The following is a 12,103-nucleotide window of genomic DNA, read 5'->3' on the forward strand; positions in this document are numbered from 1 at the left end:
GGGGCATCTCCACAGAGTTCACACAGGATAATTCTGGCTTAATGTGAGCACTGCAGCCTCAACTTAATTGTCTAACCACCTTGATCAATTCACCAGGACAATGACAAATCCTGCCTTAGTTTTATATTTTACAGGCAGTGTCAGTAACTCTATACACTCCTTTAAAGGAGCACTACCAAGAAAGTAGCTTTAGCTGCAGTATTACCATCAGCAACCATCACTTTCCCCTATTCTTCTATCCTGTGGAGTTGTTTTTATAGTCAGCTGCCTGGGACTCTTTCATATTTTACTTGATAGTGTTATCAAATCAGGTTTTGTTTTCCTTTTAAGAAAAGCAAGAATAACAAATAAATGTCATTATCAGATAAAACTATCCAAAGTTTTCAGCCAAAACAGACGTGAAATGTTGTAACAACAATTAACAAGTAGAGATTTGAGAATAATCTTTAAAAAACTCAGTATGATTTTACCTTCAGCTAGAAAGAACTTTTTAAAGATAAGCAGTCCACCTCCTTTTGGTAAATATTCAGCTCATTCTTTGACTCTAAGCTTGAAAATATCTTCTTCAATTATGAAATCTAGAGATTAAACATGATTTGACCCACAGTCTCTCCATGGCAATTATGTATTTTGGAACGACTAATTTTTTACAAATAAAATTTCCCTTCTAATTTTTTAAAAATAATATGTAAAATGTTATACACCTTATATTTAAGGAAAAATAAAAACTGCCTACATCCAGCCCATAAAAAGTTCTGGATTGTATATAACCAGTTATGCCTAGTATTTTTTAATAAATTTCAAGACAATCAAAAGAAGTTTTGTGTCTAGAAAAAGTGACCAGGTGCTCTTTCAGCAGTTCTGTATAAAGAGAGAGAGAGAGAAATGTCTGCAACATATTAAATTGCAGTAAAAGCTTTCTAGAAACTAGACAGACCCATCCTGTACTCTAAAATGTGTCACTCCTTGATTTTATATAGGTCACATATACATTTACTGAAATAAATATACAGGTTCAAAATTGTACTAGATGTTTTCTGTCTTCAAACCAAAGGGCAGCCAGAACCTAACAACGTAAGGAAAATGAGGCTCATTAAATTTATTAAGACAAGTACTGATACCCTTCATCCTTCATATTACTTGCAGTTCTAATACATTTTAACCTCCCAAGCAATCCCCCTGCTGTAGCCTAGGAAAGCCTCCCCTGAATCAGTGACCTTTCCAGGGTATAGGATTAACAATGAGTCTGACTCTCACCAAGATAAAGCTGTACCTTTCTTCACATTCAAAGGATGAGGGCAATTGCCTGCAATCAGTGGTGAATACAGCCTGTCTACACTGCCAGAGGCCTGCCAATCACTTTCCCCCATCCATTTAAAAAGATGGTTTTGAGGGTAGACTAAAATTTTTCAGCAGAGAACAAACCAATGGCCGTCAAGTTCAGGCAAAAGCACAGGAAGGCAGGGCAATCTCCGTTTTATTCCAGATGGATTATAAGATCTGCTTTGGAACAAGGCAGCCTAAAATTCCCCATCTCTGTGACTATTTTCTTGCCTAGTTTTATCTTTGAAATGCATTCGTTATAACAGTTTCTATAATCTTTTTTTTTTAAGTTTGGATTTTTTAAATTTAACTTTTAAACTTTAACTTTATAACTGTTTCTATGAATCTTTTTTAACTTTGGATTTTTTAAATATAACTTTTAAAATTTAATAATAAATTTATTATTTATTCAATGATTGGATATGGAGCACCATGCTGGATGCTAGCATTACAATTTGTGCTTAGTAAGACTTCTGATCTTTTCTCCCCATTGTTCTTAATCAATTGACTCAGTCTCAGACTATAGAGCACGTGAAAGTAGGACGATTTGCTTAATTTTAAAAGAATGTGAGAATCATTTCAATTTGGCAGAAATTAGCCACATGTTGTGCTGATGTCTTTCCAAAGTTGATTCTTTCTGATTTGTTTTGAAAGGCTGTTAGGAGAATGTGGCCATTGACCTCATAGTATTCTCTGAATCTTCCCAGGGGAGCAGTGATGGTAAGTGCTACAAATTCAAAAAAGAATGAATAGGGATGTGCTATATCAGACTTTATACGTCAGCCTCCTGCAGCCCCAAGGATCCAAGATTAGAAACACTTAAACTTTTCACATTTAACACCAGCAGTGCACAAACGTGAGTTTTTCTGCACATAGTGTGCCCCTAACACAAAATCACAGGGCTTTCTCTCACTTTGCACAAAAGAACAGCTGATTTGAGGTTGTGTGAGCAAGGTAAGGGGCTTCCGTGCTGCTAATTTGGATAAGATTAGAACTGTTTTCTAAAAAAAAAAAAAAGTTTTCTCTCTGGTATCCTTATTTATTCATTTTCCTCATTTGGAAGCAGAACAATTGCTCTAAAATTAACCCTGTCAGGACCTCATGGCCATCACAGTCATAGGTAGGTTTATATTCTAATTTGGGCCCTGGATCATATTTCCTGTTGGTATTTTACTTTTAAATAGGCATCTAAGCGTATGCCTTCCCCAATCTACTAATTTTGAAACTCCTTTCTGCCCTTTTGGTTTCTAGTTCTTCCATGACAGAGCCGTCCCAAGGGAGTGTAGAATTTCCCCCAACAAAGCGTAATTCACTTCATAGGCCACCGCGGAAATCTGACCCCCTCTCCACAATCAAGAAGAATCAAGCCATTAGGACTCTCAGAAAGTTGCTAATCATTCTTTTTTTATGCTCTGGATCAGAGAGCAACTCAGAGAACTTACCCCTCCTTCCAGAGGGCTTGCTATCCACCCAAGTTCTCCCTGAACAGATCTGGAATCCAATAAAGTAACTGCAAGGAAAAAAAAGAAAGAGAGAGAGAGAAAGAAAGAAAAAGAAAAATAGATTAATTTCCAATTGTAAAAAGCCAATAATACAAAACCATTTGCCTGAGCACTTCCATATGTGCTGAGGTCGCATATATCCAACTCTGATCAAAACCTAAACTTGGTCTCACTTATGTAAATAACCATTACTCATTTGATCTTCTCCCCTCTTTAAATCTGAAGGTTCTTATTTATTTAACTTGCTTAGCATTTAAAATTCCAACCCAGGAATTTTTCGAAAAAGGATGAATAGAGAATGTCAAGTACAATTCAAAAGGAAAAAAAATAAAATAAACGTATCTATGTAGGGCAGTTATACTCCAGAGCAAAATTTGCATTCATCTTTGCCTGATACCTACTAGACTTATTTGTTTTTGCGAGTTTCAGATGACCCCATAACTCATCGTGGTGACAGAGCCGCAAGTGAATTCCATCTTCTATCACAGACTATCTGTAAGGTCAGAAAAAAGCTCTCTCCCCTAACATTTTTTCCTTTTCCACCACCAAATAAATAGTCCCTGGACCTGGTATCCGCGGCGTTTATAAATATCAAAGTTTCAGGGGGAAGTAATAATGCCAGACGTGTAGAATTGGAATGCAAATGAACTACTCTCTCTTTCCCAGGACTTTTTGAGGACAATTGGGACTCGTCCTCCGCCCTGAAGAAATCGCTGGTTTGAATTTTAGGCAGGGAGTGCTGCCTATCGGATTCGCTGTGCCTGGGCTACACCTCGGAGAGCGCGTCAGAGCCTGGGGGAAGGGAGAGTAGCCCGCAGAGCCTCTGTACCCAACTCAGCCTGGAAACGTGCTGGGTACCGACCACATTGAAAGGGACGCAACGTCTTCCAAACCTCTCCACATTCCCTTTCCCACCAAGATCTGCAGCCCTGGGGGTCGAAGGGCCCACCTCAAAGGAACCACTGCGTTATTAATTTGATCCGCGAGACTGGCTCTTCTGGGTGGGGGAGGGGTGGGAATGGGCAGCCTCCATCCTTGCTCTTGCGCACCCCAATTCTCAGTCTTACCCCGCAGGCCCCCGAAGTTTGCCCACCCCCCCTCTCATTTTATCGCAAAGTTAACAGAGTTAAAAATAGGGCCCTTTCCTCTGGTTTTCCTGAGGAGCCTGAATTCCAGGGGTCTGCTAATTATTTTAAAATGTACAGCCTTCCCCAGGTCGAACCCCCAACAACCCCTCATCCCCTCCCCCCGCCCCTTCTCTCTTCTCCATCCCCAGAGAAAGGCCGCTACATCCATTTGGATTTCTGTAAGGTGGATTAGGGACACAAAGGGAACAATGAGACCCAATTTACAAAAAAAGGAGGGAGTAGAAAGGGAGGGTAAAAGGGAGAAAAGGAAACGTGATAGGAATAAAAAGCAACAAAATGAATTAATTTTTAAAGGGGCGGTGGGATCTAGGAAAGGGATAGACTCCCCCCTTCTCTCAACATGAACCTGCGGGCTCCATCAGCGCCTTTTGTTTAGGGCTCCCAAGTTTTGCTTCCAAAAGATAAAGCAAAAAAGAGGTAAAAATAAAGAAAACAGTCTCCACGTCTGGGGCATCTGGGGCAGGAGAGGTCTCAGGGGACGTCCTAACAAGTGTGCAACATTAGCCAGAAGAACGCAGGATCCGCGATTCCTCTGATAGGAATGACCCCAAGGACCGAGAGGCGGCTGGACGGTAGAGATGGCCACGTCGGAAGGAAAGGGGGAGAGCTGGAGCGCGAGAGCGCGCGGCGACTGCTGCGGCGGTTTCTTCCTAAGCAGTGTCTGTGGGCAGGTGTATGAATCTCTCGGAGCCTCCATCTGGAGAGCTCTGGGTACCGGCTGCCCAGCCAAAGCTAAGTTGGTTTTTGGCTCCCTCCTTCGGAACAGGGAAAATGATAGATTACGCAGGATGAATGGACGGATGCCTGGAGAGTTGGAGAGATAGATGAATGGATAGATGAATGGATGGATGGAAGGATGGAAGGATGGATGGATGGATGGATGGATGGATGGATGGATGGATGGATGGATGGATAGGTGGATAGACGGATAGATGGATGGATGGATGTGGGAAAGGGGGAAGAATTTGAGAGATGGATGCAAAAATGCACACAGGCCAGAGCATGAACATACGCTGGAACACACGCGCACACATTCAGAACACTCGCTCAGGATACACAATCACCCGCGACCGCTTCCACGCAGGCACTCGCCCACCTATGTGCACGTAGATGCGCGCGCGCGCGCACACACACACACAGATACACACACACACACACACACACACACAGCTAGCCTGTCTCCGGGATCATCAGAAACTAAATGATCATCGCCTCCACGCACACACACACGCACACACGCACATACACACGCACATAAAATCCTCCTAGCATGTCCGAATAGACGCGCAGAAAACTGAGCACCCAGACCCGTCCAGTCAATCCCTTGCGTTTCCTCGTAACTAGCCCACCGTACAATTCTGGGGCAAAAAGCAAAACTCGACTACGTTCAACTTGCTGGCGGGTTCCCCAGGTCTGCAAGGTGATTTAAGGAGCTCGGGACCCCCTAAGCCCGAGATCACACCCCCTGGCCGCAGAGCTTGGCGTGGAGGAAGGTGTCCGACGCTGGGTGCTAGAAATCAGGTCACGGGAGCCAGGAGAGCGGCGCCACGACTGCTGCTCTGCGGAGGCCCCAAAGCGGGTCCCGGAAAGCGCAGATCACGGGAAACTTTGCAGAAACCAGGGCTCAGAAGGCTTTCCTTAGAAAACCGTAGCACTAAGCTCTCGCTCTGCCTCAAGCTTGCGTTATTCCCTCTCCCGGGGCTGGTTGGTGGGGGGAAGGACTTCATACATAGATTTTTTTTTTTTTCCTTCTGAATCCAGGTCTTGGATCTAAGGCATCCCCTCCGAGAACCGCAAGCGGGCCTCGCAGGCGAATGCTGATAAACTTTGGCCTTTGGTTAGAAACTTGGGTAGACTCGCTAGCACGGGTCACCGCCTGGGGGCTAGCCGCCCGGTGGTTCCCCGCCTTCCCTCCGCGGATCCCCTGGTCGCGACTCCCTTTTCTGGAGTCGGGACGCACCGCTCGCGCCGGGCTCCCCCTAGCACCAACCAGCCGGCCCCGCGCTCTCTTAGAGCGTTCGCCGGCTAATAGTCCCCTCTGTGTCCTCCACCGCAAAAAAGCCACCTGGTTCCTACCTTCATTCGCGGGGTACACTCTGGAACCGGTGACAGCGTCGCAAATCCCAAAGAAAAACGAAAAGAGAACGAAATAGAAAATTCCAGCCATGGTTCGCTGGTGCCAACGCTGCTCCTGCCGCTTCTATCCCAGTGGAATAAATGCTTAAGTTAGGAGTGCAGCAAGCTGAAGACATTGCCAAGGGGGTGGGCCCGGTCCGTGACGTGAGCCCGCCAGTCTGGGGCCCGCGGCCAATGACAGCGCAGACGGGCGGCCGCGACTCCGCCTCCTTCGCGCAGAAACCGCCCCGAAGTCCCGCCCCCTCCGGGCTCAGCGGGGCGCGCGGTCTCCCGGGGTTTGAAGGGGGTGAGCTCGGTCAGTCCCACGTCTCAGCCCCCCCGAGAGAGACGGCTGGGTCTTCCACGTCACCTCGGGGGTCGAGCCTGTAGACAGCAAAGGGAGCTTCAGAAAGACTCTGAATTGACTGGGGGTCGCGGGAGAAAAGGTTGGAGGCCTTCCGCCCCAGAACACACGGGCGGTTTGAGGTAGGGGGAAAGGCCCTTTTATTGAAATAAAATAAGTGTAAAGTTGAGATGCACCTCTGCTGTGGCTCCTTTCTGAGGGTCCATGTGTTTGCGTCCTGCGCGACCAGGCGGGGGCTCCCCACCCACCGCCACCGCCACCGCCGCCGCCAACCTTGTTACCTGCCCCGCTGTGTCTTTACGGCGCCTCAGTCTAAAACGCGCTTTGGAGGAGTTTTGTGGCTCCATTACTCATTTCTTCCCTGGCTCCCCATCCGCCTTACTCGGTCCCCTACGTCCAGCCCGCATCAGGGCTCACTCAGTCCTTGTCTCCAGAGACTAAACAAATGACTTTCTAGCAGCAAGGCGGGCTCCGCTGGTCTCGTCGCCGCGCAAACGCTGTGCGGGCGCGGGACAGGACTCCCGCCGCCGTAAGATGCCCCGGACAGCCTTGGCTGCAGGGAACCAACTCGGTGTTTTCCAGGGCACAGGCGGAGAGCTTTCTGGAAGCAGGCCTAGCAATTCCGGGCAGCATGAGATAGGAGCGGAGGGCTTAAGTGTGAATGTAGGGACCTGAGCTGCACAGACGGCGCAGGGGGGACTCGGACCTGCCCCGAGCGTCACGCTGCAGCTCTGGCCTCTGTCTGCTCCCCTACGCTGGTCTGGACAGCCCTCCGGAGCCCTGGAGACTACGGCGAGCTCAGGACCCGCAGAAATCCGCGCAGCTGCCCTGTTCCCAGCCCCGCGGGTGTCACTGACGACCTCTCGGGGCGCCCGCACCATCTGGTCGTGGTCTGTTCTCCGATGCCGGGCCACCTACGTGCTGCCCAGCGACGGCAGCTCAGCCGGAGGCCCGGGGACCGAGCCCCGAGCACTTGGTGCTCTGATTCTTAGCGACGAGCCCTCTCTGCCTCTTCCCAGGCCTCCCCTCTTCTGGGTCCCTCCGGGGCAGGGCTGAGTTTTCCTCCGGAGCCTGAGTCCCAGCTGCGGAACGCCGCAGGGAGATAGAAGCTCCTGGCCAGCTCTGGCAGTGGCTCACAGTGAACCAACCCCGCCACCTGCCGGCCAGACGTGGGAGTGCGGGGCCCAGACCAAGGACGCGCGGACAAAGACCTCAAACCACCAGCGGACAGAGATCTGGCGGGTCGGGCTGGGGTGGGGGTGTCTTTTTTATCCAGGCGCCAGGTTTCCCGCACCTTATGCGTGTAGTGGCTGGCGGCCATCAAGAGGTCCCGGGAGTCTGTACAGCCTCTCGACAACTGTATTTCGAATGCTGGAACCCGAAAGCGTTTCAACTCCTTACAGTTAATATTCGAGGGAGGGGTTGCCTGAGTAGCTGCTCAAGAGAGAGAGAGAGAGAGAGGGAGGGAGGGAGAGAGAGAGAGCTGCGTGAGTCGGTGGCCCGGAGGGACAGCTCGTGCGCTCTGGGTACTTGGACTTCTCGTTGGAAGACCTCTGAAATGGCACCGTCCTAGCAAGTGGATTTCAGCTATCGTAGCTACTGATTTTACACAAGCAAAAGGGGGGGGGGGTGCGCTCAGGGGATAGATATGTGTGTGTATAAATTATTTAAAATACTGCACTAAATCCCTTTAAGAAATGCATTTCTAGGTTCTTTCATGTGTCTTTCTGAGTTTTACAGTAAAAGAAGATGAATATTGGTCTCTGTCATTTGGCACACAGATTCAAAAGAGAAAAGAGCAAACTGAATTCTTTTTAAAACCATTCTAAACAATAGATGTCTGGTTGCTTCTCTGCAGGAGCTTCAGTTTTGCTTATATCTGTGGTTGAAATGGGAAAGTGACTGCCTGCATTGTTAAAAACAATAAAATTTCTAAAACATGTAACATTTTTTCCCCAGGTTATGCACATTGAATATTAAACAAAGACTTTCCTTGGGTAGTTGCCTGAAAGCAAGGCATCATTTTCTAGAGTACATTCACTGACTCCCTTTTTTCTTCCTATTTTTCATTTCAGGCCCCAAAGCAGCCCAATAAACAGGAGAACCAAGAAGCAGGAAATGCTAACTGGGAAAAACTGAACTGTAACTTCCTCTTGAAAGCATTTCCGGGCTGCAGATCAGAAGTGGGCTGCAGAAGAGTCTTCCATCTATTGTGACTACCTAAAGTTACGTTGTAACTTTCCTTCTAAAAATCAGGCAAATTTTTTTAAAAAGTTGGTGGAACAGGGCTACTGTCTATGCAGAAAAATACCCAGCATTGTTGAAAAACATCCTGTAATTTTCAAATGTCTGAGAATATTCACAGTAAATCAATGAAGGGTACGGTAAAATACCATAATTTCAAAAAATATCCCAAATCACTTACTTTAACAATAAAATAGCTTGACTTCCCTCAATGCTGTAAGAATTTAGAGTTACTCTGAATGCACTGAGACACGTCAAAATATATCTGCTTATAAGCTTAATGAAAATAGTGATTTAATAATTTGAAAACATTAGTATACTTTCTTTGGTACAGTGCCCACCATAAAGACTGGAGCTACAAAGTACATTGTAAATACTGCGTTGAATCGAGATTGAATTTCCGTAAAACACATTTTTAAATACCACCAACCATCCCAAGGTTGCCACCCCTAAGTGGAGGGCCAGTTTCACCAAACCAATGAGAAAGGTGACTTTGACCTATGCATACATAAAAAATGATAAATACGGTGTATGGAAGACTAGAGACAAGGTGAGGATAAGAAGATGAAGCTACTCTCCTCTTCTCTAGACACTAGGGCAGACTTCCTAGCAAGTTTACCTGGACCAAATCAGTCAGTCCTTTTGTCAAAATAAAATGAAGTGTGTCCATAATGCTCCAGTAGCTCCTTATCTCCTTGAGAACCAGGATTTTCCATTCACAACACCACGATTTATTATTTTAGCTGGTATTTTACTGGTTGCGTGTCCTTCCGTGTGTCACTTAGCTTCTCTGGGATGTGATTTTCTCACCTATAAGTTGTAGCTAGTTAACATCATTATATGATTCTTCTAGATATTGTCTGAATTTGGCAGAGCTCACAATATAGTATGTAGCAGGTGGTAGACAGCTGTTATTACTCTTAAATAATATGTAATTAATTAATAACTATTAACATTATGAAATAAGAATCATTTATTGGTTTAAATTGTCCCTTTCACAAGGAGACCAAACACTGTGATTCATCTTTTGTGCTCCTGAAGAAGAGAATGCCTTATTTTATCAACACCTGTGGCAAGGGGAGTAGTAATTCTCAACTCCTCTTTCATTGTTGATTTACAAAAGTTTACATCCAGCTCTTAATGTTGCCAGATGATTCTACTAGATTTGAACCTAGAGATCATACCTGTCTTCAAATAAATAGTGTTAAAAATAAGTGAAACAAGATGTGAGGAATCAAAATTCCCATACACAGGTGATAATGAATCACCAACGTTCCACCTAATGAAATTTCCATCGTTGTTAGACAATAGCTCCTACCACAAGCTACCATCTTAAATATCAGTAGCCCTAGCCCGACATGACATTTACTGGGCTTCCTGAAGATTTCATCTTTTCAAGCCAAGGGTTTCATAGTGTTTCTTATGCAAATAAGAAGCAAGACTGATGAGCTTTTGACACTGGAGTGAGAAAAAATGGCCACAGAGCTCAGGTTTCCAGGATCAAGAAGGTGAGAGAACAAGAGGAAGCCAGAGGCAGGGCTTTCCTTAGGGTGAATGAGGTGGGAAGCGGCAGACAGGGAGGTTGCTGTTCTTAAAAGGGCAAGACTTTTCTGGACCTTTGATGCTGTATTTGAATTTAATTCAGTGTTAATGAATATTTCCCAAATGCGTACTATGTACTAAACACCACATGGGGATATGAGCAGCGCTAGAATCTATTAGGAAACTTTCCAGCTCTTGGGGCCCAAGAGGGCAGAGGAGAGAGAGAGCCGAGATGTCCGGTAATTCCTGCAATGTCTCTATATCCCAGGAAGGAACATTATGCAGAGACAATGAGTCTTTCTGGAGGATAAATGAGGGGAGATAATGTGAATCTGATTTTGGCTACACTGAGAAGCTGAGTTAAACTTCAAAACTATTTTAGGCATGAAAGCCTTGCCCCCAAAGGAGTGTAAAATGCTTTTTATTTTCAATACCACAGCTAGGAAATACAGTTCATTCATTCTAACTCAAAATGCCAACGTAAAGCTACGACTCGCAGCTGTTAAATATTTTGGCTATTAAATATTTAAGCATTTGATAGCTAGATTAATTTATGGTTATCAAAAGAGCTTTTGAAATTAGAATTTTTTATGATAAAAACTAATGATAATATATATGTGAATAACATAAAGCATGACAATATTTTTGGGCCATTTTAAGAGCAAAATATCTGGCCAGTGCACCAATTTATAGACAACCTCCAACACTCTTCAGAAAAATAATGTGTCATTGAAATGAAATGTAAGAAAATAATATGACCATTAACATAATTTTGGGATTTACTGCATAATGAGGATGCAAGTTCGGAAACCTAACTTTTCTCTCCCCCATTGTACTCGAAAGCATTTGCAAAACACTATGTCCCTTAGACAATTTGAAAAGATTTCTGAATAGTCTAAAGATGTCTAAAATGACAGATAAGGTTTTTCTTCATGTATAACATAGATCCTTTAAGTGCTTATTTCAATAATGAAATTTTGTAAGTGTACTTATAGAAGAAATCTAACTTGTGAAATTATATTTGTATTTTATGTCTTTAACCCAACCATTTATGTAAGCTAATAAATAAGAAAAGCCTTTTCCTGGCAAAAGATTATGACTTTTGACTGTTATTCAAAGGAACGAAGGAGGAAACTCAGTCAAAACCTCCAACAAACATAGGATGGCCTTTTCCCTAAATTATATGGACTTGGCTTCATTTTAAATTAATGAAATGCTATTATAAAAACAACTGAACATAAATTCTCTGGATAAAGAAGTACAAAAATGAGATTCATAAACATGGTTTGCTTAAAACTGACATTGTTTGGGGGACTTTCCAGACATATAATATTTAAAGACAAGGAAGACACTTTGGTAGGTAGAGGTGGGTGGATTGCTTGAGCTCAGGAGTTCAAGACCAGCTTGAGCAAGAGCAAGACCCCATCTCCAAAAATAGCTGGGCATTGTGGCAGGCGCCTGTAGTCCCAGCTGCTGTGGAGGCTGAGGCAAGAGGAGCTCTTGAGCCCAGGAGTTTTAGGTTGCTGTGAGCTATGATGCCTCAGCATTCTACTGAGGGCAACAAAGTAAGACTTGGTCTCAAATAAATGAATGAATGAATGAACATAAAAATACAGATAAAAACAATAAAGAATTTATGAAAAGTAAGTGACAACTCAGGAATCCACGGACAAACATTTGTCAGACAACTTTACAATGTACTAGGCAGACCTCTTAAACTTACTTTCTCTTAGACCTGAACTACACCTACACAAATGAATTGGCTTGATTCAGGCAAACAATGTGTTATTTGAAGTATGCAGGTATAAAGAAATTCAGTTAGCAATGACCATCAGACTCAAACTGCCATGTAAAATATATCAATT

The 12,103-nt window shown here is 44.5% G+C and overlaps 1 protein-coding gene across 2 annotated transcripts in view; it reads right to left on the reverse strand.

Moving 5' to 3' along the window:
• EPHA4 (EPH receptor A4) overlaps positions 1–6,772 on the reverse strand; it is a 156,844-nt gene extending 150,072 nt beyond the window's left edge. Inside the window, exons 1-2 of one of the 2 annotated variants that reach the window (XM_053597370.1) lie at positions 6,050–6,756; positions 2,766–2,833 (exon numbers count right to left, since the gene is read on the reverse strand). In XM_053597370.1, coding sequence (XP_053453345.1) covers positions 2,766–2,833; positions 6,050–6,140 — 159 coding nt within the window. In that variant the 5' untranslated portion in view covers positions 6,141–6,756. Of the gene's footprint in view, positions 1–2,765; positions 2,834–6,049 lie in introns of both variants that reach the window. The other variant, XM_053597371.1, reaches the window with a different exon arrangement.
• Positions 6,773–12,103: the final 5,331 nt, after the last annotated feature.

Source organism: Nycticebus coucang, chromosome 7 (assembly GCF_027406575.1).
Source record: "Nycticebus coucang isolate mNycCou1 chromosome 7, mNycCou1.pri, whole genome shotgun sequence".
In the NCBI taxonomy this organism is placed as follows: Eukaryota; Metazoa; Chordata; class Mammalia; order Primates; family Lorisidae; genus Nycticebus; species Nycticebus coucang.